Genomic DNA, 16,999 nt, shown 5'->3' on the forward strand with positions numbered 1-16,999 from the left:
ATTGCCGCTGACTGGACTGCAGGTAAATGCTTTTGTTTTTGGGTTACCTAATGTGTTTGAGCCCTTAAAGCAAATACTGTAAACACTGGAAATAATTAAACAAACAGAAAGTCAGGTAACGCCAACAAAGAGGAAAGTCATTGCCAAAATAAATGCCAACTGCAAAGTGTACTGCAATCTAATGACAGTTCTTCTACGCTTAAATAAGTGACATTCTTTGTAAGCAAGAAGCAATGGGTCTAATTCAGACCTGATCGCTAGCAGGCGATTTTTGCACGGCTGCGATCAGATAGTCACCACCCACAGGGGGAGTGTATTTTAGCTGTGCAAGTGTGTGAACGCATGTGTAGCAGAGCTGTACAAACAGATTTTGTGCAGTGTGCACAGCCCAGGACTTACTCATCCGCTGCGATCATATCAGCCTGTCCGGGACCGGAATTGACGTCAGACACCCGCCCTGCAAACGCTTGGACATGCCTGCGTTTTTCCAAACACTCCCAGAAAATGGTCAGTTGCCACCCACAAAAGACTTCTCCCTGTCAATCTCCTTGCGAACGGCCGTGCGAATTGGTCCTTCGCACAAACCCATTGCTGAGTGGCGATCCGCACTGTACCCGTGTGATGCGCCTGCGCATTGCGGTGCATACGCATGCGCAGTTTAGGCCTGATCGCCCACTGTACGAAAATGCAGCCTAGTGATCAGCTCTGAATTGCCCCCAATATTTGAAGATTTGAACCCAGAATTTTCTGCCATTGATTTGACTTCTCCTTGGGAGAGATATATTATCATACCACTAAAGCCTCTCCTTCATTTTACTTATCGAAGCAGGAAACAATAACACCAAGATAAATGAACATCTTGGTACCAGAATGGGGAAGAGAAAACTTTCCCCTCCAAAGATTTTGGGAAGTCTTGTAGCACATCAACCTAGTGCCTCCTGGTCTGCCCCAGGCATGCGTGAGATCTTGTGTAATCTGCAAGATCTCATTTGTAGATGTATGTCACATGCATGAGATACTTACTGTTGTTTCCAGTCAGTCTGGACACCCCACACATATCAGCATGCAGGTAACTTCTGCAATACATCTTGAAGATGGATATAAGTATTACATTGCACTGGATCTAGCACTCTTGACACTTATCAACTGATTGTGTGATGTTGACATGGGTGGATAGACCACAGGGCTCACCAGGAAGATTCCTGGTAGGCCGACGTGTCTGTGGGGCCTGTTTTGTGTGTCATCACGTGGTCCACCCCCCACATGACAGGCAGCCCACCGCACTCAGTACAATGCATTGCCCCCATTTATTCCATTATTCCATCTCTGCAGTACAGTAACTCTGCCATCCAGTGATGCTGCCATGGCTACACGGTATATTATATGTCTTGTGCTGCCCATGTCGGGTCACGTCTACAAAATTTACAGGGCTACTTTTAGTTCCCAATCCTCCCCTGGTCTCAGACACAACTGCAAGGAAGGCCGCAGTTCTGTACAATTAGACCCTATGAGGAGGGATCCCGTCCCCTCAACAGACCCCCACCCCTCATCAAACCACACCCCCATTAGGGCTGCTTCCATAAATTTCCTGTGCTAGTTTTGCATCCCAATCTGTCCCTGGATGTTGAACAGAGTTTCTCCAGGTACAAGAACATACTGAATGACAACTGGAGTGACTCCAACATACAAAACCTAAAACTGCTTTTGGTCATGCAGTACAATTCTTTTGCCAGTGAAGACTCGCGTTAGGTTTGAGTATTTTATTTTTAATATATATATATATATATATATATTGTGACAAGAACACTGGGATAGTGTTTGAGGGCAGGTATGTTTGTCCCAGGTTCTTGTCTTACATGTTTTAGAAAATGAAAACTTCTAGGAAAATGCTTTTGTTTTGTTAGAACCGTTTCAGTTTGCTGGAAAAGCTGGATAAGGGACCTGAGAGAGAGATAGGGCGAGTTCCAGACATTGGGCCCAGTTCGGATCTTTGGCCTCACAGAGGGCTAATCAGGGCTTTCAGCTGTGCAAGAGCCTTATAGGGCTTCTAGCCTGATTAATGTGTGCAGACTGCCTGGGAAGACTGCAGGATCTCTGTGAGAGAAACACGCTTCCTGATACAAGTGAGCTATACAGTGTTTACTGAAGAACTCTGTGTTTTTGTTTAGTGATAGTTAGGAACATCTTGTGTTTAGTTAGTGCCGGACAGGCAAGGTATTTTCTTTTGGTGTTTGTTTTATTTGCTGTATAATAAAACTGGCTGGGGCCAGTTGTACCACAAACTGGACTTGTGTGATTCCTCAGCTGCTGCGTGCTGCAATTTACCCCAGGAAACGGCACCTTGTACCCTTACAGTGTTGCAATATATATATATATATATATATTTATTTATTTATTTATAAAACATATATATCATATACAGTGGCACCAAGGAGGGGATACTAATTACCTGGGCTGCTGGAGGGACCCGGGTCCACTGCATCCCCTCCCAAGTGTGCCTATACTTAAGGCTGGCGCCATCTTCCCAGTGATATCTTCGGGAAGATGGCGCCCACGCATTGAAAGCGAATACTCTGGCAAAATACACTAGTACATGCCTCATCTTCCCAAATATCACTGGAGGAGGAGGGACCCGCTTCCACAAGCAAGGTAGGAGGCGAGTGCCCTCCCCCCACCCCTCCAGGATTAGACTTGTGTCCCCTGTGGAACGTGTGGTCCGCAATAATTCATTTTGAACATTTTATTAATTTTAGGGGCTGTGGAAATGCTCAATTTAGGCCCCACCCCCTTCCATTACCTGGGCCAGGCGTGGCTCTCTATGCACCTGATAATATACATATACTCTTTTACTTGCAGGGTTCACAGTTTTATGTCCGGGATACAGGTTGAGTCTTCCATAGCCAAAATTCTGAAATATGACATATTCATATTCATGCACAAGTTCTTAACAATATTGTCTAAAATTACTTTCAGGCTATGTGTTGAAGATGTATATTAAACATACAGTACATACATTGGGGGGAATTCAAATGTTTGAAAAGTCGGTTGGGTGTCTGTTTTTTCCTGTCTATTAGATAGGAAAAAGCAGACACCTAACTGACTTTTCAAATATTTGAATTCCCCCCCATTGTGTTTAGACTTGGGTCCCATCCCCAAGATATCTCATCGTGGTATGCAAATATTCCAAAATACGGAAAATCCATAAATACTTTTGTTCCCAAACATTTCGGATATTGGGGATTCAGCCTGTACATATACAGGTTGAGTCTTGCCACAAAGTATCGCTGGCCTCTGAAGAATTTAAGTGACTGCTGTTGGCCCTCTTTGTGCTGCATCCGATATTTCCACTATATATTTAAATATTTTGATAAATTGATACCTAGTATACTGAGTGCTGGTTGCTTCCTACTATATGTTCAAGATGTGAATTGCATTCATCCAATCCAACTAATGGGCAGCTACAAATAGACAAGGCAATAAGAGGGCCCTCACCAGACTTTTCACCAGTGAGAATTTCTTTTAGTCAAACTTATGATGTTAGGGTTTTCCTATGATGATATAAGCACATAAATCACATCTATCAAACCAGCATTTCCTAACTTCGGTCCTCAAGGCACACTAGCAATCCAGGTTTTAAGGATATGCATGCTTGAGCACAGATGGTTAAATCAAAATAATAGGCCAACCCAATCCAATAATCTGAAATCAAGCATTCTTGCGACCTAGCTCTTCAAGGCCCTAAAAAGATCAAATGAATGAAGAGATTTCTCATCCATTCTAGATGGATTCCGACTTAATTTTGAAATTACAAAGTTTTGATTTAAATGAGATTAGGAAGCCACAGGATGAACGAGTCGCCTTATCTTCATGAAAAAGTGATCATTTGTATTCGCAAGAGATCCCGCCACAGACATCTTCCAAGTCTAGGAAGTAGCCAATGTTTGTAACATGGAAAATGGGTTTTCTTTAAGTCTTCTGATTTTATTTAATAAAAAAATAGATTGTGTGCAATTTCTTCAGCATTCAATTTTAGTACCAAAGGACTTGTGTAGGACTGAATGCTGGTCGCAAATGCACCACTCAATGCAAAAATAAGTCTGTACTACAATAAAACCAAGTTCCCACTGCGCTATCAATAGCAGCTGGTAAAGGGGTGTCAATGCCAACAATCGCAAGTACACAAAAATATGTATAGATACCAGAGCTGTTGCTATCTCATATATGATAAATTAAATGGATATGTTTAAAAAGACTTATAAAATTTATTAAGACATTGGTAAATACATGTAAACAATTATTGGTCTCCAACAGCAATGACTCACTATGTGTATCACCGCACCGTATATATGGGTTTTTTAAGCAGGCTTATAACTTATCACAGGTCTAATTAGACTTCCAGATTGTCAGAATGTTAGGATAGTACCATGACATGGAACAAGTCCATTGTAGTCTCTTTGACAAATGTGTTTATGGCAATTCCACTGAATATCCAAGGTGTCTGTTGATTATCTGGTTTGCTGGAAAAAGTTACACAAGCCACTGGATAAATATCCGTTTGGTAAGTCCCAGGTATTGTAATCCGGTGTGTATGGTGACTGGAGTCAGCGTGGAGATCTTAGCTTAGCTTGACGTGTTTCTCTGGGCAAACGTCACCCAGTTTCCTCAGAAGAAGAAGATGCTTCGTTTGCAATTTTTGCACTTAAGCGATCCAAGCTCTGTGACAGTTCTTCACTGAAACAAGTTTCCTTGCTCTGCACATGTTTTACACTACAGTCTGACAGCCCATTATTCTTCTGGATCTTAACTTCATCAGCCACCCCATTACAGCCAGTAGAGCTAATCCATGATGAGAAACAGAAAATACAGTGCTATGGTTATAATTACCTGGCTACTTACAAATAAATCTATGATAACTTTAATAAAAAACGGTAAGTGGATCACTTACAATGTTAAAATATCATATTTTGTAATAAAATATCACACTTGTAGTAACTGGTACAATATAAATCATATGATTCAGCACTGTGCCATATAATGATTTACCCAAATAATTCTCAATAATGTGAATAAAAATGCAGATGTAGCTTTATAAAAAAAAAAAACCTGGGTAATAATGATGAAAATGAGTTTATGGATTCAAATACATATAGGTGATGTTGAATTGAAAACAAAAGTCTGTCTACATACACTGTCAATGAGCAGGATGACATGCTTGTAGTACAGTCAGATTTGTGTCAATGTTCCTGGATATCACGTCCAGCTATGATTCAGTGTGGGACTGAGGCTCAGAAGAGGTCCAAATGTGTATCTAGTCTAATAGTCCTTCCTTTTTGATACGTTTTGTTTCATTGCAATCACAACTTCATCAGAATTTAACTTATATTAAAATGGCCCCTGGTATAAATGGTCTCATCTCTGATGAAGACACCACAATGATTTTCTGAGAATGTCCGTGTTCCACTAACATCATGGTCAGTCTGGTGCTGCTAACAAAGCTGGGGACCTTTTGTGTTTGACCTTTTTGATGAAGCACAGATGCATTGCCATCAGAGAAAACTGATAAATCAGATGAAGAAAATAAATAGTATGAATGAATGAATGAATGAATGACTGCAGTCATTCATAAAAAGTTCATTAGTCTGTCAAAGCAGCATGTGAACCACCCTTTCCTGTGGGCACAATAACAAATGGAGGAGTTAACTTTTTAATATACACTGTATTCAAAGTGCCATGTCCTGAAGGAGACTCTATATTCTGTGAGTCCAGTGTGCCTTAAGGGGATGACAGAGAAATACTTCTGTCGCTGAGTAACATTTTCTATTTCATTCTGGTTTGGTTTTTTTGTTTTTACTTTTACTAGTCATTTTTCCATTTTGTTTTTTAGGGTATTAAAGGAACAGTGGATCAGAGCAAAGTATGAACGACGAGAGTTTACAAGTAACAGAAACTCTGCATACGCAGTAGGTAAATGGATAAAAGTTTAGTAAACTCAGACTATGGTCTGTACATTGAATTGTCATAGATTATCACTTATGAGACATGCAGGTTGGACAATATCTCACGGGTCAGTGTGGCAACAGCTGATTATGATATCCGTATTTTAAGCTGGCCTCCATTTTGTTTCTGTCAGAATATAAAGAGGGTTTCCTATTGAAGAAAGGACGAGACAATGGACAATTTTTAAAGAGACTTTTTGAATTCTCTGAGAGTGAGGGGCTGCTGAAATATTACACTAAAGAAAAAGTGAGTATCACAATAGTTTTCTAATTGTATTTACTTTATAGTAAATCCAGAAATACGTTTAGGATAAGGAAACCCCAAAAAATTTACTTGGAAGCAGACAATTTGCAGCCTGAACCAATATTTTAGAAAATCCAGCCTATCAACTGATGAGGAACTAGAGACATCACTGAGCTGCTTTCTAGTTAATTGATATCTAAATTAATCCCACAGAATGGCTGCCTCAGTTGTGTATAGTTGGTGGTTCCATTTCAAACACAGGACTCTGGGTACAGATTATGCAAAAAGACGCCCACATAATTCAAATCAAATCTAGTGTAGCCCCATTTAGATTTGTGTGTGGTGTGGGTGGTCTACAACCGTCAACTAACGCTAACTATCATTTCACTCTTGAATGCCCTCGCTCTGTGAGGTGATGGTTAAAACGAACCTCTGCACATGCAATTGTGGAAATCAGTTAATCTGTAATATAACACAGGTGTAGTGCTGCAGTACACATTACAAATGTTAGAAGAATGGGTGCCAAACACTCTGATAGTCAGCAGGATTTCAGAGAGTCTGCACAAGATCTGACACTCACAAGCCTTGAGGATTGGGATTCCAGGGGGATTCCCAGCCTCTGTACTTTCATTCACCGCAACACCTCTGACCTTAGCATTAACTCAGTCGACAAGTCACCTTTCTCTAGCAGACATGATGGTCACTGGGCTCCATAAAAAAAAAGCCTAGATGATCTATCTTCGCCATTTCTACTCTCTAAGCTGGTTGAACCCCCAGTATATGTGCCAGCATGCCATCAAATGCAGCTACACATGGCTTTCACTAGTCTTCCATTCAGAACTCTAGCCAGCATAACTCTCGACTACAAGTCTCTCTCTGTCCATACTGTACTTTCAATGCTTGAGTCAGCATTGGTGAAACATTAAACAAGGTAAAGGCTAAATGAATGGGTTTGAATTTCGCCTTTACTCAAACAGTATATTATAATCTTTTATCTATGTAACGGCACTAAGTGTCCATAGTGCCATACAGGGAAAACTGCAATGATGCATACATATAACAATTCAGTATAATCAAACAGACATACAAGGAGAAAAATTAAACATGGGGGGAAGGGGGGAGATAAATGTAATAAGGTCCGAGTTTGCCGGAGGTGCGGGATTTCGGCTGTGAATGCCCGTATTTCTCTATCGTCCTAGTGGATGCTGGGGTTCCTGAAAGGACCATGGGGAATAGCGGCTCCGCAGGAGACAGGGCACAAAAAGTAAAGCTTTTTCCGATCAGGTGGTGTGCACTGGCTCCTCCCCCTATGACCCTCCTCCAGACTCCAGTTAGATTTTTGTGCCCGGCCGAGAAGGGTGCAATCTAGGTGGCTCTCCTAAAGAGCTGCTTAGAAAAAGTTTAGCTAGGTTTTTTATTTTACAGTGATTCCTGCTGGCAACAGGATCACTGCAGCGAGGGACTGAGGGGAGAAGGAGTCAACTCACCTGCGTGCAGGATGGATTGGCTTCTTGGCTACTGGACATCAAGCTCCAGAGGGACGATCACAGGTACAGCCTGGATGGTCACCGGAGCCACGCCGCCGGCCCCCTTGCAGATGCTGAAGTCAGAAGAGGTCCAGAATCGGCGGCTGAAGACTCCTGCAGTCTTCAAAAGGTAGCGCACAGCACTGCAGCTGTGCGCCATTTTCCTCTCAGCACACTTCACACGGCAGTCACTGAGGGTGCAGGGCGCTGGGAGGGGGGCGCCCTGGGAGGCAAATGATTACCTATAAAGGCTAAAAATACCTCACATATAGCCCTAGAGGCTATATGGAGATATTTAACCCCTGCCTAATTTTTCTAAATAGCGGGAGACGAGCCCGCCAGAAAAGGGGCGGGGCCTATCTCCTCAGCACACGGCGCCATTTCCTCTCACAGCTCCGCTGGTCAGGACGGCTCCCAAGTCTCTCCCCTGCACTGCACTACAGAAACAGGGTAAAACAGAGAGGGGGGGGCACATTTATGGCGATATTTTGATATAACAAAGCAGCTATAAGGGAGCACTTATTATAAGGCTATCCCTGATATATATATAGCGCTTTTGGTGTGTGCTGGCAAACTCTCCCTCTGTCTCCCCAAAGGGCTAGTGGGTCCTGTCTTCGTTAGGAGCATTCCCTGTGTGTCTGCTGTGTGTCGGTACGTGTGTGTCGACATGTATGAGGACGATATTGGTGTGGAGGCGGAGCAATTGCCAAATATGAGGATGTCACCCCCTAGGGAGTCGACACCAGAATGGATGCCTTTATTTATGGAACTACGGGATAGTGTCAACACGCTAAAGCAGTCGTTTGACGACATGAGGCGGCCGGACAATCAATTAGTGCCTGTCCAGGCGACTCAAACACCGTCAGGGGCTGTGAAACGCCCTTTGCCTCAGTCGGTCGACACAGACCCAGACACAGGCGATGACTCCAGTGGTGACGGTGACGAATCAACCGTATTTTCCAGTAGGGCCACACGTTATATGATTTTGGCAATGAAGGAGGCGTTACATTTAGCTGATACTACAGGTACCACTAAACAGGGTATTATGTGGGGTATGAAAAAACTACCTATAGTTTTTCCTGAATCAGAAGAATTAAATGACGTGTGTAATGAAGCGTGGGTTGCCCCTGATAAAAAGCTGATAATTTCAAAGAAATTATTGGCATTATACCCTTTCCCGCCAGAGGTTAGGGAGCGCTGGGAAACACCTCCTAGGGTGGACAAGGCGCTAACACGCTTATCTAAACAAGTGGCGTTACCCTCTCCTGAGATGGCCGCACTTAAAGATCCATCAGATAGGAGGATGGAAAATATCCAAAAAAGTATATACACACATGCAGGTGTTATACTACGACCAGCTGTAGCGACTGCCTGGATGGGCAGTGCTGGGGTAGTTTGGTCAGAGTCCCTGATTGAAAATATTGATACCCTGGACAGGGACAATATTTTACTGTCGTTAGAACAAATAAAGGATGCATTTCTTTATATGCGTGATGCACAGAGGGATATCTGCACACTGGCATCACGGGTAAGTGCTATGTCCATTTCGGCCAGAAGAGCTTTATGGACGCGACAGTGGACAGGCGATGCGGATTCAAAACGGCATATGGAAGTTTTGCCGTATAAAGGGGAGGAGTTATTTGGAGTCGGTCTATCAGATTTGGTGGCCACGGCTACAGCCGGGAAATCCACCTTTCTACCTCAAGTCACTCCCCAACAGAAAAAGGCACCGACTTTTCAACCGCAGCCCTTTCGTTCCTTTAAAAATAAGAGAGCAAAGGGCTATTCATATCTGCCACGAGGCAAAGGTCGAGGGAAGAGACAGCAACACGCAGCTCCTTCCCAGGAACAGAAGCCCTCCCCGGCTTCTACAAAAGCCTCAGCATGACGCTGGGGCTTCTCAAGCGGACTCGGGGACGGTGGGCGGTCGTCTCAAAAATTACAGCGCGCAGTGGGCTCACTCGCAGGTAGATCCCTGGATCCTGCAGATAATATCTCAAGGGTACAGGTTGGAATTAGAGACAGATCCACCTCGCCGTTTCCTGAAGTCTGCTTTACCAACGTCCCCCTCCGAAAGGGAGACGGTTTTGGAAGCCATTCACAAGCTTTACTCTCAGCAGGTGATAGTCAAGGTACCTCTTCTACAACAAGGGAAGGGGTATTATTCCACTCTTTTTGTGGTACCGAAGCCGGATGGCTCGGTAAGGCCTATTCTAAATCTGAAGTCCTTGAACCTGTACATAAAGAAGTTCAAGTTCAAAATGGAGTCACTCAGAGCAGTGATAGCGAACCTGGAAGAGGGGGACTTTATGGTATCCTTGGACATCAAGGATGCGTATCTCCACGTTCCAATTTACCCCTCACACCAGGGGTACCTCAGGTTCGTTGTACAAAACTGTCACTATCAGTTTCAGACGCTGCCGTTCGGATTGTCCACGGCACCTCGGATCTTTACAAAGGTAATGGCCGAGATGATGATTCTTCTTCGAAGAAAAGGCGTATTAATTATCCCATACTTGGACGATCTCCTAATAAGGGCGAGGTCCAGAGAACAGCTAGAGATGGGATTAGCACTGTCTCAAGAAGTGCTAAAACAGCACGGGTGGATTCTGAATATTCCAAAATCCCAGTTAATGCCGACAACTCGTCTGCTGTTCCTAGGGATGATTCTGGACACGGTTCAGAAAAAGGTTTTTCTCCCGGAGGAAAAAGCCAAGGAGTTATCCGAGCTTGTCAGGAACCTCCTAAAACCAGGAAAGGTGTCTGTACATCAATGCACAAGAGTCCTGGGAAAAATGGTGGCTTCTTACGAAGCAATTCCATTCGGCAGATTCCACGCAAGAATTTTCCAAAGGGATCTGTTGGACAAATGGTCAGGGTCGCATCTTCAGATGCACCTACGGATAACCCTGTCTCCAAGGACAAGGGTGTCTCTTCTGTGGTGGTTGCAGAGTCCTCATCTATTGGAGGGCCGCAGATTCGGCATACAGGATTGGATCCTGGTGACCACGGACGCCAGCCTGAGAGGCTGGGGAGCCGTCACACAAGGAAGAAACTTCCAGGGAGTGTGGACGAGCCTGGAAACGTCTCTTCACATAAACATTCTGGAACTAAGAGCAATCTACAATGCTCTAAGCCAGGCAGAACCTCTGCTTCAGGGAAAGCCGGTGTTGATCCAGTCGGACAACATCACGGCAGTCGCCCATGTGAACAGACAGGGCGGCACAAGAAGCAGGAGTGCAATGGCAGAAGCTGCAAGGATTCTTCGCTGGGCAGAGAATCATGTGATAGCACTGTCAGCAGTGTTCATCCCGGGAGTGGACAACTGGGAAGCAGACTTCCTCAGCAGACACGATCTTCACCCGGGAGAGTGGGGACTTCATCCAGAAGTTTTCCACATGCTGGTAACCCGTTGGGAAAGACCAATGGTGGACATGATGGCGTCTCGCCTCAACAAAAAACTGGACAGGTATTGCGCCAGGTCAAGAGATCCGCAGGCAATAGCTGTGGACGCGCTGGTAACGCCTTGGGTGTACCAGTCGGTATATGTGTTTCCTCCTCTGCCTCTCATACCAAAAGTATTGAGAATTATACGGCAAAGAGGCGTAAGAACGATACTAGTGGTTCCGGATTGGCCAAGAAGGACTTGGTACCCGGAACTTCAAGAGATGATCACGGAAGATCCGTGGCCTCTACCTCTAAGGAGGGACTTGCTTCAGCAGGGTCCCTGTCTGTTTCAAGACTTACCGCGGCTGCGTTTGACGGCATGGCGGTTGAACGCCGGATCCTAATGGAAAAAGGCATGCCGGAAGAAGTCATTCCTACTTTGATTAAAGCAAGGAAAGAAGTAACCGTGCAACATTATCACCGAATTTGGCGAAAATATGTTGCGTGGTGCGAAGATCGGAGTGCTCCGACGGAGGAATTTCAACTGGGTCGATTCCTACATTTCCTGCAATCAGGATTGTCTATGGGTCTCAAATTGGGATCTATTAAGGTTCAAATTTCGGCCCTGTCGATTTTCTTTCAAAAAGAATTGGCTTCAGTCCCTGAAGTCCAGACCTTTGTTAAGGGAGTGCTGCATATACAGCCCCCTGTGGTGCCTCCAGTGGCACCGTGGGATCTCAATGTGGTTTTGGATTTTCTAAAATCTCATTGGTTTGAACCACTAAATAAGGTGGATTTGAAATATCTCACTTGGAAAGTGACCATGCTTCTAGCCCTGGCTTCTGCCAGGAGAGTGTCAGAATTGGCAGCTTTATCTTACAAAAGCCCATATCTGATTTTCCATTCGGACAGGGCAGAACTGCGGACTCGTCCGCATTTTCTCCCTAAGGTGGTGTCAGCATTTCATCTGAACCAGCCTATTGTAGTGCCTGCGGCTACAAGTGACTTGGAGGACTCCAAGTTACTGGACGTTGTCAGAGCATTAAAAATATATATTGCAAGAACAGCTGGAGTCAGAAAATCTGACTCGTTGTTTATATTGTATGCACCCAACAAGATGGGTGCTCCTGCGTCTAAGCAGACGATTGCTCGTTGGATCTGTAGCACAATCCAACTTGCACATTCTGTGGCAGGCCTGCCACAGCCTAAATCTGTAAAGGCCCACTCCACAAGGAAGGTGGGCTCATCTTGGGCGGCTGCCCGAGGGGTCTCGGCATTACAACTTTGCCGAGCAGCTACGTGGTCAGGGGAGAACACGTTTGTAAAATTTTACAAATTTGATACTCTGGCTAAGGAGGACCTGGAGTTCTCTCATTCGGTGCTGCAGAGTCATCCGCACTCTCCCGCCCGTTTGGGAGCTTTGGTATAATCCCCATGGTCCTTTCAGGAACCCCAGCATCCACTAGGACGATAGAGAAAATAAGATTTTACTTACCGATAAATCTATTTCTCGGAGTCCGTAGTGGATGCTGGGCGCCCATCCCAAGTGCGGATTATCTGCATAAATTGTACATAGTTATTGTTAACTAATTCGGGTTATTGTTGAAGGAAGCCATCTTTCAGAGGCTCCGCTGTTATCATACTGTTAACTGGGTTTAGATCACAAGTTGTACGGTGTGATTGGTGTGGCTGGTATGAGTCTTACCCGGGATTCAAAATCCTCCCTTATTGTGTACGCTCGTCCGGGCACAGTACCTAACTGGAGTCTGGAGGAGGGTCATAGGGGGAGGAGCCAGTGCACACCACCTGATCGGAAAAAGCTTTACTTTTTGTGCCCTGTCTCCTGCGGAGCCGCTATTCCCCATGGTCCTTTCAGGAACCCCAGCATCCACTACGGACTCCGAGAAATAGATTTATCGGTAAGTAAAATCTTATTTTTTAAAGCGGCAGTCATTTACACAGGGACATTTCCATTTAAGGGTTACCTGCCTATAAAACCTCATATGTTTCTCTTACTCAGCGTTTCGGTCCGAAGGGCAAGATTCCGATACAAAGTCTGAATGCCATGTTCCAAGTCGATAAAATTAAACACCCACATGGGCTGGAGATTACCTGTGTTGAAGGTGGACGGACTAGGAGTGTATATGTTTACCACAAAGACGGGGAGGTAAATTGCCCTTTTTTCTCCTGCAGAATGCCAGGATACATCTGCTTTCAAGAACACATCAATAGAAGGATAATCTAACAGATTAGCACATGTGGATTGTGGGAACAGAACTCAATGTAATTGCTTTATCACCTGTAATAGATCCTATCCCGTAAGGGGGGTACACACGGAGAGATCAGTGCGTAAATTCTAAGCAATCTATGTATGCCCCACAGCGATAGCGATGCGCGGTCCCGCGTTGTAGCACAAACAAATCCATGATTGGTTATTTATGTCACTCATATCTGGCTACACAGCAATAAGAAGAACAAATGTGATGCCACAATTCTTACACCAAAAGTAATTATTTATAGTTGTAATAACACATTAACACCGTCTCTTATATTTTCTAGCTCTCATTTTGTAATTGCCAGGGTAAAGGGAGGTACTCTAAGCAATCTGACTAGATTGTTTAGATTTTAAGCAGCGATCACTCCAGGTGTACCCCTCACAGCGATAGCAATGCGCAGCCCCGTGCATCGCTATCGCTGGTGCTAGATTGGCCTGCATGCAAGTCAATCTAGCAGGTCGCTCACTTCACCCGCTGGGTGAAATGAGCGCCCCCCCCCCTCCCGTCTCCCCCCGCACGCTCAGCACACATCGCGCTGTGCTCAGCGGGGGGAGAGATGTGTGCTGAGCGAACCGCTCAGCACACATGTCTCCCCAAATCGCGCCGTGAATACGGCCCTTAACACAAACAGGTAGAACAAGGTATGCTCTGAGACAACAAGCTTACTCTCCATTGAGCCCCGGATCTAGATGCTCTTGACATGTACACACTGAGAAATTATTATTGCAATAACATAAGAGTGTGATTTCCAGATATTTACATACTTCAGGCTGGAATGCACATATCAAAGATATTTTTGTTTCCCTGCTCTGTCCCATTACAGGAAATAGTCACTTGGTTTAATGTGCTACGGTCAGCACGGTTCAATTACTTGAAGAAGACCTTCCCAGAAACCCAAGAGGCTGAGGTATCTATTCTGAAGTATTATTCTCATTCATAAATTTATGTGACTTTAGATAGTTCTACCGTAATTTACCTTCAGTGTTAATTAGATTAGAACGGACTTTAGCACACTGGATTTTTAAATGTTAAATACCTGTATATGTATTTGTCTGTGATTTTTCAGGACTATGGGGGTCATTCCGAGTTGTTCGCTCGCAAGCTGCTTTTAGCAGCTTTGCACACGCTTAGCCGCCGCCTACTGAGAGTGAATCTTAGCTTATCAAAATTGCGAACGAAAGATTAGCAGAATTGCGAATAGACACTTCTTAGCAGTTTCTGAGTAGCTCCAGACTTACTCGGCATCTGCGATCAGTTCTGTGCTTGTCGTTCCTGGTTTGACGTCACAAACACACCCAGCGTTCGCCCAGACACTCCTCCGTTTCTCCAGCCACTCCCGCGTTTTTCCCAGAAACGGTAGCGTTTTTTCACACACACACATAAAACGGCCTGTTTCCGCCCAGAAACACCCACTTCCTGTCAATCACATTACGATCACCAGAACGAAGAAAAAACCTTGTAATGCCGTGAGTAAAATACCTAACTTCATAGCAAATTTACTTGGCGCAGTTGCACTGCGGACATTGCGCATGCGCATTAGCGACTAATCGCTCCGTTGCGAGAAAGAAATACCGAGCGAACAACTCGGAATGACCCCCTATATGTAGTACTATATCAGTAATACACATAAAAAATTGTGTCCGATTTTTTTTCCCCCTGAGATTAAACATGGGGGAAAAAAAGGAGTTTGAAAAAGGAATGATGCTGGCTAAGATTCGTGCGTTGCTTCTGCAGGCGTGGCTGAGTGTTCCATGTTACAAAACATTTTTACTGGACCTAAATGCTGTGTGTATTGGATCACAGAAGTGTCTGGTTGCCAAGTAAAATATATAAAAGCCCACTTAATGTGTTATAGGAACTAGTGTGGCATTTTAGCTGTGCATTGTAATTTGTGTGGTCTTTGCCACTCCCTGCAGACACACATCTTGCAGACACCAGACAATTGGCAGGTATAGACAGACGGGAGGTGGTAGGATGAATGCAGTGGGAGGTCTGGTAGACCCAGGTAAACAGGTGGAGGTGCCGGGGTCCAGTGGCCTCTCAGGAAGAGAAATGAACTCCTGGGCAGAGGAATAGAATAGGGATACCAGGCACAAGGGAACTGCATATAAATAGCAGGAATCACCAGACAGGATCTAGCAATGATATTGGATTTACACAGGAGTAGACAACAGGAGCCAAAATGGTCTGAAAAGGTAACCTAAAGCTCTGACAAGGTGCGAGTTTGACAGAAGTCTGCACAGATCAGTGAGACCCATGCAGGCTTCTGTGTTAAAAGTTGATGAAAGTGTAAAAAAAAGAAAAAGAAAAGAAAACGTCCCCGTCATCCCAAAGCATAACCAGCTCCAGGCTCTGTGAGTCAGTCCTGGTTGTGGATATACAGGGGACAAAAAGGACCAACTCACAGTACCTGCTGCTGGTTGATAAAAATACGGTGGACCGCTACTATTTTTGTCCCCAGTATTTCCACAGAACCTGGTGGTGGTTATGTTTTTTGGGGGACCCCACGTCATTCATTTTTTATTTTTAACACTTTTATTATCTTTGAACACACAGAAGACTGCATAGGCTTGTGCTAAACACGTTGCTGCTGAGGCTACCTCGCTAGCCTTAAATTAGTCTACATTTTTTAAAACTTTTTGTGTTTGTACTAATTTTGTGCGGGCTTACAACTCATATCCTATTACATTGGGCGAGTTGTATATTTCACAAGGTCAACATCTGGATGGTGTGTTTTGCAAGGGAGCAAAGGGTTGATGCGAGTTTGCTTGTCCTCGCAATCTATTACATACAGCGTCTGCAAACTCATATATTTTGAGTTGCAAACTTGCGCATTTTTAGGGATTGGAATCTATTACATTTCCCCATGGGACTTCAGATGACGTTAAAGTTGTAGTCTGGATAGGAGTAGTGGTGAAAAATGGTGAAGATAACAGGCTTTGTGGTAGTGATTGTTGTAAGCAGATTCAGACCAGAGTAGATCCTCAGAAAGGTTTCCAAGTTTTCTGGTTTCCTGGTTTATTTGCTTGGTTTGACCAATGGATTGAGCATGATGTACTTTTGATCAAATGAGCTGCACATTCAGGAGTTTGTAAAAAGATCCCCAAAATGTAGATATAAGTTGGAATCCACAGTCAGAGACAATGTCCTGAGGACAACAGTGTAAGGTAAATAGGGGGTAATTCAGACCTGATCGCTGCTGTGCGTTTTCGCACAGCGGGCGATCAGATCCAAACTGCGCATGTATATGCACCGCAATGTGCAGGCACGATGGACAGCTGCAAAGCGGATCGCCGGTCAGCGACGGGTTTGTGTGAAGGATCCATTTGCACGGGCGTTCGCAAGGAGATTGACAGGAAGAGGGCGTTTGTGGTAGAGATGAGCGCCTGAAATTTTTCGGGTTTTGTGTTTTGGTTTTGGGTTCGGTTCCGCGGCCGTGTTTTGGGTTCGACCGCGTTTTGGCAAAACCTCACCGAATTTTTTTTGTCGGATTCGGGTGTGTTTTGGATTCGGGTGTTTTTTTAAAAAAACACTAAAAAACAGCTTAAATCATAGAATTTGGGGGTCATT

General features: G+C 44.4%; 1 protein-coding gene across 4 annotated transcripts in view; it reads left to right on the forward strand.

Moving 5' to 3' along the window:
- The window catches only part of ADAP2 (ArfGAP with dual PH domains 2), a 130,766-nt gene that overhangs the window by 66,294 nt on the left and 47,473 nt on the right, over positions 1–16,999 (forward strand). For all 4 annotated transcript variants that reach the window (XR_010243893.1, XR_010243894.1, XR_010243895.1 and 1 more), the window contains exons 4-7: positions 5,885–5,964; positions 6,131–6,243; positions 13,174–13,320; positions 14,253–14,336. Coding sequence is in view for 1 of the 4 variants with exons in the window: in XM_063960878.1 (XP_063816948.1) it covers positions 5,885–5,964; positions 6,131–6,243; positions 13,174–13,320; positions 14,253–14,336 (424 nt within the window). In the remaining 3 variants the exon portion in view is untranslated. The remainder of the gene's footprint in view (positions 1–5,884; positions 5,965–6,130; positions 6,244–13,173; positions 13,321–14,252; positions 14,337–16,999) is intronic.

Source organism: Pseudophryne corroboree, chromosome 3, assembly GCF_028390025.1.
Source record: "Pseudophryne corroboree isolate aPseCor3 chromosome 3, aPseCor3.hap2, whole genome shotgun sequence".
Classification (NCBI taxonomy): Eukaryota; Metazoa; Chordata; class Amphibia; order Anura; family Myobatrachidae; genus Pseudophryne; species Pseudophryne corroboree.